The 17420-nt window shown below is 26.3% G+C and overlaps 1 protein-coding gene across 8 annotated transcripts in view; it reads left to right on the top strand.

Moving 5' to 3' along the window:
- LOC122271858 (cell adhesion molecule Dscam1-like) overlaps positions 1 to 17420 on the top strand; it is a 106171-nt gene that overhangs the window by 49422 nt on the left and 39329 nt on the right. The window contains exons 1-4 of one of the 8 annotated variants that reach the window (XM_071184944.2): positions 2897 to 3122; positions 4383 to 4661; positions 6133 to 6252; positions 6575 to 6733. The exons of 4 other annotated variants lie outside the window; for them this stretch is intronic. In XM_071184944.2, the coding sequence (XP_071041045.1) occupies positions 3068 to 3122; positions 4383 to 4661; positions 6133 to 6252; positions 6575 to 6733 (613 nt within the window). In that variant the 5' untranslated portion in view covers positions 2897 to 3067. Of the gene's footprint in view, positions 1 to 505; positions 620 to 1941; positions 2113 to 2896; positions 3123 to 4382; positions 4662 to 6132; positions 6253 to 6574; positions 6734 to 8990; positions 9145 to 10102; positions 10385 to 11460; positions 11581 to 12193; positions 12371 to 12602; positions 12812 to 14294; positions 14580 to 16541; positions 16656 to 17250; positions 17413 to 17420 lie in introns of those variants that run through there. 3 more of the 8 variants (XM_071184939.2, XM_087164743.1, XM_087164741.1) reach the window with 3 other exon arrangements.

The following is a 17420-nucleotide window of genomic DNA, read 5'->3' as shown; positions in this document are numbered from 1 at the left end:
CTTTTTTTAATCTCTCGAAAATACCTATATTATTTTATTTTCGAATTTAATAATTGCGTGCATGATATTGCCTAATAAATAACTGCATGTAAGCCCTTTATAGTTAACAAATTTTTGTCAAAACTGAATTAAAATATGTAAAGGTATTAACACTGCAAACTAGATTGAAGCGTAAGAAACATAAATGTAAATTATTCACTTCTGATAAAAGCAAATGAAAATTTTCAAAAACCAGTTTGATTGTTCGAGATTCTTCTAATAATCGCCTTTCAGTTACCCCTTATTTTCACCGAAAATAACTCCTGGTTTAGTATTTTTCATCCTTCTTCCTTGTTTGCAAGTCATTAGATTTCGATGATGTTTATGTTTTATGATCTCTTAAATAATTTAGATATAATCTTGACACATTAAATATTTATTAAGAACAGTGATAACAGAACAACTTTTGCATATTGAATAAAAACAATTTCAAAATATGTTAAAAAAAATTTTTAAATAATTGTAGCTCCCCCGACATGGTTAAAAGAACCAACAGACACTGTTGTGAAGGAAGGAGAAAGCATTTCATTAGAATGTGCAGCATCAGGAGTTCCAAGTCCACATGTTAAATGGAAAACAGGTACTTTATTAGTTTTAAAATTCTTTATTGGTCTATTTTTTTTCTTATTATTCCGCATTAAAATATTTGAGATTTGCTTATAAAGAAATTCATTTGTCTTCTTACCTGAAATTATTACGAGTTTCAAAACCATTTTTTTAGTTTTAAATTTTTCCTTCTTTTTAAGGATTAGCTAGAAACTTAAAAAGAACTCGTTAATTAAAAATAGACTTGATGAGAAATCAAATGAACGAACACATAAAGCTTTCCTGTGTCATTGAACTTTCTTCCACATCCCGTGCTAATCTTTACCGTTACCCACATTGATGTATACAAAGCCCTTCACTAGTATTTTATTTTTTATAACCATCGTTGAACAGCCGACAATATATTCGAGTTTACGGCAACTAATTTTCAACTACAAAGCCTTTTCATTTTGAGCCCAACACAGAAGACAAGGGAGTTCCTGGATCAAATATTGGGAGAATTGTGCCTTCGTGGAGGACGTTTTGATGGAACTAACCCGCATTTGTGTTACATGGAGAGGAAAACTACGAAAACATCTCACGGTTACCGCAATGGTAAGCAGATTTTAACTCATGATCAGTCTACCACTGAGAATACTTTACCTCACCACTGCGGTCAGTGCTAGCCGAATACGGATTACGTATCGACCAGCAAGCACTGGAATTCGAACCCGGTTCACCTCATTCGAAGGCGAACGTTCTATCCCCTGAGCCACCACGTCTCTTCACTAATATTTATATTTTCTGGAGTTATCAGCAAATGTCTGTCATTGCTTGACTCCTATTAGCATTTAGAAATGTATAAGGTTGGTTGGATCAAACGAAACTCGAATTAAGCGACAAATCATAAAGACTTTCGTAGTCCAATATTAGGCATAGCCCGTTTTTAACGACCAGGTTATGTTAGAAATATTTTTCGGACTACTAAATATTCTGCGTGTAACTCGGCAAATCTCTTTTTGGAAAATTTCAATTAACATATCGAAGACAAATAAAAGTCATTAATAATTGGTAAATATAGCGAACGCATGAATATTTTTCATAAGCGGGAGTCGTGATTCTTATCCGAAGAACACTATCATAGCAACCAAGACTGTTCAAAGCAAAGCAAATTAATTGATTTGTACTGTATAGAAATAAAGTACTACATAATTTAGTAGGTTTGTATGAACCTTAATGGAAATTTTTAGAACTCGCTTTTAAGCAAATACCATGGTTCCTTCGTGCTTGTTATAAGCTAATTCTGCTGTCATGGAAAACTGCATTTAATAAATTTTTTGTTTTATTTTGTGTTACGTTTTTATTCTTTTCTTTTAGATGTGAAAGGAACTAAAATAACATCAGATTCTTCGAGTGCAGTTTATGTTTCATCGACAGGTGGATTAGTAATTGGTAAAGTGACTTATTCTATGGAAGGATCTTATACATGTGAAGCTGAAAATGGGTTTGGAATCCCACTTACCAAAAGTATTTCTCTCACTGTTCGTGGTACGTTAGTAATAAATAAAATAAACCACACATTTTCGTATGTATCAGTTAAGTGTTATAGTTTCAACTCACTGTTTTTATGAAAAGCATTTTTATTATAATGTATCGTTAGTGTGCTAGTAAGATCTATGTTAAACTATTAAACAAATTTACTAATCTAATGGATCTCTCAAAATGTAAAACAACATATCAGATGTAAAAACACGAGTCGCTGAAACCTGTATTGCAAGGAAATGGTGTGGATCCAGAATTAAAAGATATTCTAATATTAAATGGCAAGAGAGAAACAAATAGAAAAATAATAGAATATGTTTATTGTCTTCTTACATTTCAAACTTCTGCTTACGTGCTGTTAATTTATTTTTCATTTTCAGAAATATTGTTGTTTGCTATTTATAGAGCATTACAATTTAAAAACAATTTTTTCATAAAATAATGTTCGGTATACTTTTAGTGATTTTTCGTATCACTTATTTTTTTAAAATGGATTTGTTTGTATGTTATCTGTTTCATGTATATTTTAAGAACTGTATATGCAGGAAAACCTTTTATTTAACGTCTGATTCGTAAAACTCATATTTTAAATTTCATATTATTGTTTGTTCGAAAATATAATACACTTAAGTCTTCTACTTATTAATATGGAATTTTTTCCTCTCTAATAAAGTTGTGTCTACATTAAATTTACTTCATTGCTACTATGCTAGTTTTATACATAAATTCCGTTTACCATATTGTGCATTTAGTTTCCTGAAGTTCCTCCATGTGGCGCTACTTGTATATGGTCTTAAATGTATTCCAAGCTTAAAGAAATCGCCATTTATCTAATGTTTTCAGCTTTAGTAAAATGTTGAGTTTCGTTGCCTTTTTTGCTCGGGATGTCAGATGTTTTTGATTGAAATAGACATCAATAGTTATCGCTGGAACAGTTGTACCTGCTGTAATTTGGTTAACGATGATCTTTCTTTTGATGTTTCTCAGTTCTGTTCATGGCTCTTCAATTTTAAAAGGTGAGTCTGACTTTGTTGGGTATTTATTTAAATGTGTAAAAATTTTACATTCATATGATTTTTTAAAGCATTAATATAATGTTTATGAAGTTTTAAGGAAGCGCATATATTATTATGCAGGAAAACTTAATGTTTAGAAATGTAAACAATAGAAATTATTCCATGTTTTAAAATCAATAACTTTTACATTTACTCATCAACAAATATTTTATTTTTATTGTATATCTTGATTTTTATGCTTCGTATAATATAATTAAAACACTCCTAGATCCCTTTAAGATTGAATGAACAAAAACTAAGTTCATTTGTTTAAATCTGGGTAAAAATTTAAATTTCCAATCATGGCGTAATAAGAGTATATCCGTTTTTATTTTGATTTTTAATTCATTTTTGATATGTTGACCTTAGCTAAATATTAGTGTAAGATATTGTTTTCTTACTAGAAATTTTCTCCTATCTTAATGAAATTGACTTTTTAGTAGTTGTCAAGTTTAACACTGTCGAAAAAGTTTAGAACCGCTCAAGGAATGTTTAAAATAAACAATTTTTCAATAGATTTTGTAATTATATCTAATTTAGATTTACAAAATTAATCTTTTATGCAATAAGTTTTTTAAATTATTAATTTTAACGAGGTATTAGCTAAGCAGTTGATAAAATGTGTATAATAACAATTTTTAATATGAATTATCAAATGCAACTCAAACTAGTATTCAAGAGAAATAAAAACATGCATGAGGAAGGCAGAACTGGAAATATCAAAATAATCAAGTGAGTGTGAGCTAACATTTCAACTCTTCACTGTTTAATACCGGCGATCAAATAGGTTTTGATATCTCCTCATTTTTCAGTAAGGATTCGTCCGATTTCAATAGTGTTTTGGCACTTCTTCACTTGAATTTCAGTGTTTATACATTTCGTTTTGATTTTTAGCAAGAATTTTAAAAGCATGCATTAAGCGTGGAAATCGCAGAAAATTTTATATACTTGCTTTCAGAGCAGTTAGAAGTTAGAACTTAAAATAAAATAACATATTTCTTAAGTAGTTTTTGAGAAAATGTTATTTGAAGTTGTTTTAGCATCAGAATAATAGGTAAACAACCCATGCATTTGATAAACTTCAATAAAACTAAGTAAACAAATTAATATGCTCAGATTATTAACAATTTGAAAAAATTTTTAGTGAATAAAAATTATTGTTAATTTGACATTATTTTTTCTAGTATGTTTCCTAAAATAAATGCTTATTTTATTTCATAGCTCCTATCATCCAACCTTTTACGTTTCCTGAAACTGCTTCTCATGGTCAAAGGGTGACCGCTGCTTGTGGAATATTACAGGGATCCAAGCCTATCACATTTCAGTGGTTGAAAGATGGAGAAGATATTTCAAAAATACCAAACGCATCTGTAGATATTCAATCAGAATATTCTGTTTTGACGATATCCCCAGCGACGAAACAAAACGTAGGAAACTATAGTTGCATTGCTAGAAATGAAATGGGAATGCACACACATTATGCACTGTTCACTCTAAAAGGTATTAATTATTATGCACTTTAATTGTTATTAATTGCACAAAATAGTCAACTTATCCTACATCCAACAAACTGTATTACTCTAAAATGCATAGTAAAATTTTTATGCTTGTAATTAACAACATGCAATATTTTGAAATTTCTCTACTTTATCAGTTGCATTAAGTGGACACTGAACATTTTTATACTTAAATTCATTTATAAAATTGTTTTTCCAAGAGAAATAAATATCGAATTGTTTTATAGTTCAATTTGAAGGGTTAAAAAGATCTTGATTTGCTTTATTTTCGTACATTTTATTATAAGAAACTAATTTTTCAGCTAATTTTTATATATATATATATATATATATATATATATATATATATATATATATATATATATATATATATATATATATATATATATATATATATATATATATATATATATATATATATATATAAAGTAAAATTAAAGTTCAAGAAAATTGTTAGAGAATAGGCTGCAAAAATAACCAACTATCGTGAGTTCAGTTACTTTAAGATAAATACTAAAAAAGAATATTTTCAAATTTGAATATTATATTATATTTAATTATATTTTGTTTATTTATTTTTGTTAAATTATTTAATGACTTACTTTATGCTTCAAAACATATTTTAATTCTGCTTTTTCATAAAAACATTAAGAGAATACAAGGATTATTATTAGATTATACTTTTATTATTTGTACATACATTTTAAAATATTAATTACTGAAACGTACAATTTATAGAATGAACAAATTTAAAGACTTTCAAAACTATAGATAATAATTTATATTGCTTTTTTTAATTTTTAAAACAAATAGGTGTTCATATTTAATAGAGGATGCTCTGTTTTTTTCTTTTTTTTTAAATTCTCTTGCAATGTTTTGAATATAGAAAAGACTTATAATGCGCTTAATTTTTCCATACTTTTATTTTCATAGTTCATAGTTGAATAAATAAATCGGAATAACTGTTATAGGAAAATTAAACTATATTCTCTTTTATAATAGTAATTAAAACATAATTTTCTTCAGATTTACTCTACTTTATTTATTTCTATAGCTTTTAACTTATTTTAATGTGTCAAAATTGAATAAATACATTTCCTGCCTTTGAATCTGAGGCAAAAAGTTCAATCAAAAGTTTTTTAGAACGGGAAAAGTTACCAAATTTTTTCGTATATTTTGTGAAACTCATCTTTGTCTTAATAATCAAAATATAAATTATTTCATTATTATTACACATTATAAGCGTAGCTTTGGACGTATTTTAATATAATTCCTACCTTTCATTATAAGATAAAAAAATATTAATCAAGAGGCAGTTTTCACATATGTTAAATTTTATTTATTTCTGTATTAGTAATTAAATCATAAAAATGCTTCTGAACTTTGAAAATGAAAGACATTATTAATAATGGATAAAATATCTATTTTTAAATTGTGAATTTTGCTTTCATTAGAATCTCCTGTATGGATTAAAGAACCAGAAAATGTTGTTGGTGTGGAAGGTCAAAAACTAGAGGTCACGTGCTTAGCAGATGGTTCCCCTAAGCCAGAAATAACTTGGACAAAACAAGTAGGTATGGAAATCACAACTTTACTTAAAAATAATTATGAATTTGAAAAAAATATCGTCTCTTTTTAATGTTATATACAATGAAATTTCTAAAGACAATTAATTTCAAATATTAAGTAATTTGTATAATCTTTAATTGAAGAGCTTAAGAGATCAATGTGAAATATGTTATGTATATATATGAAAAAAGATTTTAAATGCTTCATTTTTGATTTTTGAAATTCTGCTTTATTTATTCATTGATGTTAAAAGATTGCTTTTAAATCACTTTTTGAAAGACATCTTTTTCGAAAAATATACTCTAATTTGAATATTTGCTATTTTAGACGGCCGTAATGAAAATCTTGCTGAGTCTGTTGAAAATCTGAGAAATGGATCCTTAATTATAAATAATTTAAAATATCAAAATGCTGGAGAATATATTTGTGAAGCAAAAAATGGAATAGGAAATGCACTTCATAAGAAAATAACGATTAAAGTGCATGGTAAATGAAATATAATTTTTCTAGTTGTGAAATATTTTTATTAGTTTTTGAGTTTGTAATTTCTCTTGATGAATTTATGTTTCGTAGCTTTTACATAAACATTTTATGCATTTACTGTGTGTTTTGTTCTACTGAAAACATGGTTCGTAAATGCCTGCATGACTTTTGCCTCGTAATTTTTTATAATATTTTACGTGATTTTCTTTGATGAATTTATAATTCCTATTTTTATTCTAGATTTTATAATTCACTTATTTGTTTGGATGAATTCATGATAATAATTTGTGATGAATTGTGTAATTTTTTCATACATATTTATGCATTTCATGTGTGTTTCACTATATGCGTAGTCTATAATAGTTTTGAAGAATTTATTATTCATTAAATTATTATTTTAGCGACTATAAATTTTAATTACTTTATACCTCAGGGTCAGAACTGAAAAATTTCATTCCGTGATTTATTTTTGTGAATTTATGTATTTTTACTTTCGTAATAAGTTTTTGCTAAATTTATGATTCACAATTTGTTTTTATACGATTTGTATTACTTACATGAATATTTTATGCTTTTAATATTATGGCTCATAATATTAAATGATTGCATAAATTATTATTGGTTTTAAGTTTACCTGATTCGTGATTCGTATTTATTAATTTATAACTACTATTTTTTAACCGATTATATGATTCATTTTTTTCTCCTAATGAATTTATATTTTGTATTTTTTATTCATGAGTTTATAATAGAAATGACATAAATAATTTATGCCTGATATGCCTTGCTGAAACATTTCAAGAAACTATTCTGAATAATTTGTACGGAAACGAATGATAAGAAATAGGTGATATTGTTAAAATGGTACAAAAATAAGAGTTTTTAGCAACAATTTTTCATTTAAAGATAGATTTATCTGTTATGAGGTGTTTTCGTAAAGTTACACAATCAATTCGACTGTCGGCCGAGTTCTTAAATAAAATGTTTCAATCATGCATGTCTTATTCTCATTTTTCTTTACTTATTGACACTGTTGTAGAATAAGCCATTTGAAACTTGTCATGTTTAGTTATCTGTTAATCTAGTATATAATATAAATGGAGCATATCGTGCAAAATTGTATAAACTTGTTTTTGGCATCATTTATAAATTATTATTTGAAATAACGAACAGAGTAATATTATCTATTAAGCAATTCGTTACTTCAAAATATTTGTAGAGAATCATTCGACAATATGCAATTTTTCTTACAAATATTTTTTTGAAAAAAATTATGGAACGATTCGTATACAATTATGCTCAGTTAATTTTCTTCCATTTAATGACAAACACATAAGAATTTACAACTAGGGTACAAGTTCCATTTGTTTGTTGAACCTGATAAAATGGTGAATTCTAAATTTGATGACATGAGATCCTTGCATTGGTGACATCTGTATACTGTATTTAACTTGCTTTCGGAGTCTTAAAATAATGTAAATTACATTATTTTGTGTAATTTTAGTCTAGTTTCTGCTAGATTATGAAAAATTAAAAAGTGTTGTTAAAGTATAACTTCTGTGTATGCTTTCAAATTTAATTATTTAAACAAATTTATATTTAGTATGGGACAACTTTATTATGAAATCATGAATTTACTTGCGTCAATGATCATATTTAGTTGTGTATTATTTATATAATTGTGATCACTGGGTCAACTGGACCAAAAGTAGTGTTTACAAAAACCAGCGCAAAATAAAGTAAAATCAGTCCTTTGCGTAAAAGGTTTATTTTTATTACAAATGATATCAAATTCTAATGGCAATTCCTTAAAAGTCTATTGCAAATCAAAGTTAACAGCAGCAAATGAAGATTTTTCAAGTAAGAACTTTTATTAAATCTTTATAACAATAATGCTTTTTATGAACTATGAAAAGTGATTATGATTTCAATTACCTATATTGTTTGTGTCCTGTCAAGTGCAACAAATTTTACTCGTGATATTGTCTTAACCAGTTCTATATTTTAAATCGACTTTCTGCATTATAAAAACACAGAAGAAAATTCTTAAAACATCAAACATATACTTATTTATATAGTTTATGAACAATTTAATCCATATTTATTTATTGTTTTTGATATAATTTTTTTAGCTTTCGTAAAGAATTATTTAAAATTAATATATAACTTATTTAGAACTCTTTGTCTATAACTTTTCCCACTGTGGGGCGCTGCAATACCGCTGATAATAATGTTGTGTCTTAACTAAAAAGCGTTATTGCAATAGAATAACAACAGCCATGTTTAAACATTTTTATTTAAGTTCAATCTAATTTTCTTTCTTACAAGAATGAAAGGACCCACGTATGAACCATCATTATTGAAGATAATATTTACAGTTGGCGTAATTTATATTCGTGGATTTTCATTTCAAGGTAAGCCTTCCTTAGAATATATTTAATTTTGCATTACAGTTTAGTAAAATAACAAAATATTGATCGAACTATGTTTAAAACATGTTTTCTAAAACTATCTGAAACTAAAAGGGTCCACACATACCGTATAATCCTAAATACAAGTAACTAAAAATAACTAAATAAGTTTATATTTGAATTTGTTATTGTGAACAGACCTTTAATTTCATAATTTTTCTTGATTTAATATATCTCGGCTATTCTATCCATAATTATTAATTCATACAATTTTGATATGTTTATGAGAGTACGTTAAAATATAAACTCTAAATTTAAATATATTAAGTAATAAGTTAGTTAATTATTTCAGCAATCTTAGTACTAAATTTGTCTATTGTAATTTTTTCCTTTGCACAAATATCAATATCTCCGTTAACGTCTCTTTAATAAATTATAGACATACTTTTACCTATGCGTTCATGTAAATAGTCATGTAAATACATTCATGTAAATACATTCACGTAAATATATTCACGTAAATATATATTACGTATAAAACCAAATAAAAATAAACCGAAACAATTACCCAATTATATTACTTATCATTTTTATGCAGAATATATGTTATGAGTTTTTGATATTTAAAGCGAGTGAAACTATGCAATTACTATTTCAAATTTATTGTAATATTATTTTGTGTTATCAAATATTATCCTTTACAACAATAATAGTTAAAAATATGAAATGAATTTTTGCATTCTATTTGCATATTTAACAATTGAAGACTCAAATTTTCTCACAAAATAAAGATTTAAAATTGAACTAATAATAAATAGTTCAAATATTTCTGTATTGAAATTTTTATTACCTAATAAATCATCTCTGCCTAGTATAAATACAATCAGTTTTGAGTATAAGTACTATCAGTTTTTAATATCAATACTATCAGTTTTTAATATTGGATTTCATTTATCTATAGAAACACCTGTAATACAGCCATTTGCATTTCCCGAACAGTCAACTGTAGGCAAAACAATAGTTGTGACATGTGCTGTAAGTCAAGGATCTGGTTCAGTTCAGTTCAGTTGGTTGATGAATGGAAAAGATATTTCAGAAATTCCAAATACATCAGTCTTGAATCAACCTGATTTTTCTGTTTTAACAATAAGACCCGCAAGTAAAGATAATGTCGGAAATTATACTTGTGTAGCTAAAAATGCACATTTGCAAACTTCATACACAGCCGGCTTTATCTTAAATGGTAAGTGAAGTCAATTTGAAAATATTTTATTATTATAAGTGTAATAAAATTCTATTATGTTTACAAACTTTTAGCATTCAATTATTTTTTTTTATTTTGTATTCATGTAATTTGTATTGTTTAGAGTTTTTTTATAGTAAGAAGGAGTTCGATTTTACTTTCATTCATATATATATTTAAAAGCAAAACTGATAAAAAGAAAAGAGACAAAATGAAAACAAATTAACATAGAGAGAGAATATAGAGAAACATGGAAAATATTAAAAATAAATGAAAAAAAGATTAAAAATCATTAAAATAAAATATTTTTGAAACATTTAACCATTTTTTGTTTATAAAAAAACTATTAAAGTGCCGGAAAACAAGATAGTGAAAAAATATAATCTCTTTATCAGCTCACGCGACTATATCCACAAAAAGGAGTGCTTTCTAATAATGTATCAATATAGCCAAACAAAATATATCAAGATAATAGTGTGAGGAGCACTCAAAGAAATTTAATCGAAAATAGAACTCATTAAGTATTTTTCACTTAATGTGCTCGATTTTAGCTGTGCAATAATGTGAATACTCTGATGATGCAATAAAGTGATTGGTTATGAAAATAAACTTTTTCTATTTATGAACTAATTCATCAATTTACTTATTTGCCATTATTCATTTCACTGGTTCACTCATTTATTATTTCACTGGTTTTTTTTATTCGCTTTCTTTCTAAACTCGCTTGTCTCCTCCTTTCTTGAGTCACAATATCCAGAATGATTAATATTAATAATTATATTGATAATTCACATACATTATTATTCTTTTTATATCATTATCGTAATATATAAGAGCAATCAGATTACATACCTAATATAATATGTGTTTAAAATTAAAATCTATCAATCTAAAAAAGACACCCTTGTAAATTGAACTAAATATGATCTAGCTTAGTATGTATGAAAAAAAAAACAATAGTAACGGTAATTATTAAAAAAAATTCTCATTCTTAAGCCTTTATTCAAAACTTTTCCTACAATAAGTCTCATAAACTTACAAATACGTGATTAATTTTTATTTTATTTAATTTATAGAACCACCCAAGTGGTTGAATCAACCACAAGACGTGAGTGCAGTTGAAAATGACTTTTTGGAAGTTAATTGCTACGCTACTGGACATCCCATGCCAAAAACCACTTGGAAAAAAGTAAGAGGTAAATACCAAAAACGTTTAAATCTATTATAAATTCAAAGCTCTCGAAAATAGAGTGTTATAAAGGCACAAATTTCTCCCAATACTTGACAAAGGAGTTCCCCTGTCTCCTGAATTGGGTTCAAAATTACTGGGCCACGAAGTTGAACATTAGTAGTCGTAAACCCAAAATTGGGTCGGCTGTTCAACGACGGTTATAAATATAATTTTAACTACACACATTTTTTCATATGTATTCAATTTATTTTCATAAGTTTTGATTTGCTTTTTGCTGCATTTACTTCATGTTTTCATGCAGCGCTTGAGTGCTTTATCGATACCATTAAAGTGCTAGTTTTTTAAGGCACTGTTGAACGTTTTGTCAAAATTAAAGAATAAATAGTTATGCCCTGCTGAGATATCATTAGTTAACTTAAATCTAGTTTTCGAAAGAACTATTGTTTGTCGAAATTTTCAGTTTTCTCACTGTGAAATTTTTACATTCATTGTAGAATCCCTAACACTTTCCTTAGTTATTCTATCGCATGAAAATTAATAAGACTACTTCTCAATTTTAGCCTCACAAATTTACAATTATAAATGTTGTCATTCTATTTCAGTTTTATTTTTTGCAGATGGTGCTGCAAGTTTAGAGTTTGAAGAAATTGGAACCTCTGCAAATATTCAAGCCTTTTCAAATGGTTCATTAATCATATACAGCGTTAAAAACAGAAACAGTGGATCTTATAGATGCCACGTATCTAACGATGTTGGCGATAGTCTCGAAAAAGTTATTAAAATAGCAGTATCTGGTAAGATAAACACAAAATGAAGTTAAGTTCGAAGTTCTTGTGTTAAAATGACTCACTGCATGATGTTAAATGTCTATTTTTTATGCTAAAATGTTTTTATCATGGAATTCTTTTAATCTAAATATAATGTTGTTTACATTCTCAATACTAGAAGGTTTGCTTTAGCATTATTTAAATATTATTGTTGTCTTATATTAACACAAGGTGGCGCTCACATCTGAATGACTCCTCTGAAATTTAGTTTTCTACGTTTGTTGACTGCAATCTCTTATACCTACACAAATTGGATACAATGTACAAAATGCGTTCATGATATGCATTTATCATAGATCCTGTTTAATTTTTGATTAATTTGAGAGAATCAAATCATGGTTCTCATCATTTTTGCATTGAAGATCACCATACTACTTGTTGGAGGAAACATTTTACATTTAGTTAAAGGTGAGTTACTGACGTTCTATCATATTACATTGTTTATTGTGCTTGTTTTGAATTGCATTTTAGTATTATGGCATTAATAAGTTATTAAATTGTGCTAAAGAAAATAGCTTTTATTTTTGATTTTGGAAAAGTTTGAAACATTAAGTAACACAGTTTTAAATAGTGTGCAGAATTTGCTTTAAATTGAGGTTAAGACTACGAAAATATTGGTAATTTCATACTGAAAAAATATCTCAATTTTACAACTTATTTTTTTCCAGTAAAATGTATCCTACTCGTTTTTATTACTTTCATCACAACATGTTTTACTTGAAGTTTTTAATGAATGACAAAATGACTAAGAAAATAAAAGGAAAATTATAATGATAGAGTTATTTTGATAAAAATTCTTTTAAACTAGAGGCATGTTTCTTTACTACATTTTACAGCAATAGTCCCATTACTTGAGTCAGGATTGACTTAAGGTCAATCCTGACAGGTGGCTTGTCAAGTGGCTTAAAAACTCCCTAAAAATGTTCTGAAAAATAGATATGAATGTCCTTAAAATATGTCATTTAGTGGAAGATTTATTTTATAATTAAACTAAAATTTAAACTATTGCTTGATTCCTGAATATTTATACAACATGTAAATGTATCAAAATAACTATTGCAAGGAAAATTTAGATTTAATTTTTGTAAATTTCTGAAAAAAAATGTTAAATTGCATAAAAAAGGAAAATAAAACTCCATTGATAACTTCACTAGTTTTTTTTTATTGATTTGACGGTTTTGATTCATGTACTATAAATTTTCCGCAATGAACTTATGCATCTAATGCATTTTCTGTGACACAACAAGAAACCGAAATTGAATTCTATTATTAAATGCTTTTTTTAGGACATAAAATGTAGAAGAAAATTATACTTATCTGAAAAAGCTTATTTTAACATTTGAAAATGTTACTGATTGAAAATAGCAAGAAAGGGTGATAGAGATGTTGAAAGATAAATTATAAATGGACAAAGTAATCAAAAAAGAATGCAAAAAATTATCTTACAGTAAATTTCTATTTGAAAAATCATAAAATATAAGGAAAAAATATCGAAACTAAAATGTAAACGAAAAATCTCTAAAGTGTATATAAGTATACATATGTAAAGCAATCAAAAACCACAAAAATGCCTCAAAAAAGTGAATAAATGCTAAATACAAAAATTCAAATTCCTCACTGTATTTAGCAACGTTTTTTTTTTCAATTTTTACTTTTTTTCTTTAAAGTTTACTATAAATTAATAAGTTTGACTTTTTAACTTAGAGTAAAATTAAAACAGTTAAATTAAACAGCTTTGATCTAACTATAATTTTTAAAGAAAATCTATATTCAGAAAGTTGCTGCATTTCATATTGAATTTTGATAACAGTTAAAAAGAATTTATGTATTATGAATTTATTTATTATGAATGAATTCATGTATGTGTTGAATTTATATTATTTTTATAAAGGCAAAGACATCGCTGTTCTTCCTTTTAATTTTCCAACCAACACAAAAGAATCTGAAAAAGTATTTGTAACCTGCACACCAACCAGTGAAGGAAGCTCCGTGAAGTTCAGGTGGATAAAAAATGAATCAGAAGTAAAAGAAAATGATAGAATAAAAATCATTTATTATGGCGGATTCTCAACTTTATTCATAAATCCAACTGAAAGTCAAGACAGCGGTAACTACACATGTACAGTGACTGATGGCTCTCACGTCGCCTCATATACAGCTGAACTCATGATTCAAGGTAATTTGACTTTCTATAATTTTCACCCTTCATAACTTAACTTCTTTAAAATGCGAAATTTATAAACATCTTTAATAGTAAAATACTTACAAAACTTTCGAAAAGGAGAATTTCTAACTAAGATAAATACTTGAAATCTTGTCGATTGCTGTTAAAATTTTGTAGCTACAATATCCCGAGTAATTTGTGCTTTAAAAATAAAACATTACCACATTACCTGCACAAATTTGTCTTGAATCCATTTTCTGATGCTGCCATTTCTAGGTGTTATTGTAAATGCTAGTTCCGTAAAATTAATCTTACGTTAGTCTTTTAACGATAAGCATGCATATATAAATATATAGATAGACGTGGAACGTTTTTCCTTTGAGAAGTTTTTGCTTTATTATGAATTAAAAAAATTTTTAAGTTCTCATATAATGCTAATAAAAATTACTTGACGTAATTTACTTATTTTAATTTGAAGCTTAACTTTTAGTCTATTTTTAAAATACAGCAATTTCAAGTTTAATAATAAAAAGAAAGCTATCAAAACTATCAAGAATTTAATTTTATAACATTTTTTATTCTACATCGTGGTATTATAAAAACTGTATTTTTTTTACCATGTTTTCTCCTAAATTTCAAAAATTAGAAGTCAATTAAGAAGACTATAAAAATAAGTTTTTTATTCCAGAGTACATTAAAAGAATTTGGTGCTTTTTTCCGTATTGTCAGAGATGTTAGGACACCTTAATAAAAGTCTGTGTGACAAAATCGTTTCCTAGTTCTTAACTGAGAAAAACATTCACGCATTTATTTTTCTCTGCACACCATCTCTTGATGCAGGGAAACGGATTTACAGATCTCATAGAAGAGGGATTCCTTTTTCATCCCTTTTCTTTTACTATTGCTTCTTTCGATAGTTATTTTATTTTTTGAAAATAGTAAATCGAGTTTTTTTTCCTTTTTAAAAAAAAAGGCAAAACTGTTTTTGAAATATTATTTGAATTATTTGCATGTGTGTGCCATACCTTTCTCATGAGTTTTTCAATACATGGAAAGCGTTTTCCTAAATATTTAAAGCTTCAGTAACAATAATTTTTCTTTCTTTTTACAGATATTTTTCTTTTCATACTATAGAATTTATTTAAAAAACATTTCACTATGAAAATAGTAAGATAATTTTAAATTTTTCACTATTAACTAATTAAAAGAAATATCTGGATTTATATTTGTTCTATAAATAAAAACTTTTAACGAAATAATTAAAAGTTAACAATTCTATGCAACAGCACGTATGTCTTTGATTATGGCCATTTTTTTTAAGGATATTTTAAATATAATCCAAAGTAAAGTAGTGACATAAGACGACAGTTAACTAAAAATATTTAAATTAATCGTCCACTGTTATCCCCTAATTAAATTTTTTTGATGTTGAATTGAAATATTCAAAAATGTCTACTTTTAAATGTGCAGGATGTTCCGTAATCGCCACCTTAAATATATTCTTTTAAATCTTTTTTTTTTTTTTAAGTTAAAGAGAAAAAAAAAAGAAGAAAGTCCCTCTAAAATTTTGACGAATCATTATAAAGGAAAGTGATATTAAAATATATCAGAGCCTGGTTGATTCGGTGAGAAAATTAAAAGAAGAATCAAAAGTGATTATTAGAAAATAGTAAAAATATAAATCGACAGTTTAAACTAGTGGGTTTTTTTTAATCCAGTCTTCTCTAATGGTGATTCGTCAGATTGTGTTCGCGCTTTTATTATGCTTACTTTCGTTCTTATTATGCGTACTTTTTTGTGTTATTTTTTAATCATTAATTTAAAATAAAGTATATTTTAAAAATGTTATTTTAGAAACACCTTGCATAATTTTTCGATACATATGCAAGCTGTTTATTTATCTTTTTATATTTAACTTTTATATTTAGCTCATTTTTTAAATAAATGTTTTACGTATTTTACTGTTTATTCCAGGACCACCAACATGGACTTCTAAGCCATCTGATGTAGAAACAGTCACAGGAAAAAATGTCACATTTGAATGCTCTGCTAACGGAAGACCATCTCCTATAATTACATGGGCAAAAGGTAAAGTTTTAGAAACAATTGTACAGTTTTATGAGTATTCTAAAAAAACTAACATGCGTATTCTAAAAATTAAAAACATTTTTGAAATTAATTTTTAAAAATATTCCATTTGCAAGATATCGATACAAAGAATTTTTTTAAAGAAAATTATAGATTTATAAAAAGAAAAAAGATAATACATTATTAGTACAATAATTGAGATTATTTCGCAAAACTATTTTGATATCATACGGTTTTGTATTAGAAAGTAGGGGGCTAAATACTATCATAATAAATACAATTTTTTTGCTAAGTACTATCATAAAACAATTGAATAAAACTTTCATCTCTATGAAGTTTAATAAACTGTATTTGAATATAATTTTTCAATAAATATTTTTAAATACATATTTTTAAACACATATTTTTTAATAACTATTTATTATATATTTATTAAAAAATAATTAATTCTCCACCTTTTCAAAACATGTGTGTTTATTTTTTAACTTTAAACTAAAATCTTCAATAGCGAAATTGGTATTTTCGTCAAGAATTTTTTATGTATTATTTATTTATTGAACATGTATTTATTGAATTGTTTATATTTTTCTTCTAGGGGAGCGAACTAATATTTTGATGAATAGTGGGAGGTATGTGATTGCAAATAGTTTACTAACAATAACCAATATTCAAAAAGAAGACGACAGCAAATATTTTTGTTCCGTTTCGAATGGAATAGGGGATGCACTTGAAGAAAGTGCAAAACTAACGGTGCTTAGTAAGTAA

The sequence above is a fragment of the Parasteatoda tepidariorum genome, chromosome 5, assembly GCF_982258835.1.
Source record: "Parasteatoda tepidariorum strain Cologne lab strain chromosome 5, Ptep-v5.0, whole genome shotgun sequence".
NCBI lineage: Eukaryota > Metazoa > Arthropoda > Arachnida > Araneae > Theridiidae > Parasteatoda > Parasteatoda tepidariorum.
Note: the sequence above shows the minus strand (reverse complement) of the source record. Positions and strands in the feature narration are given on the sequence as shown.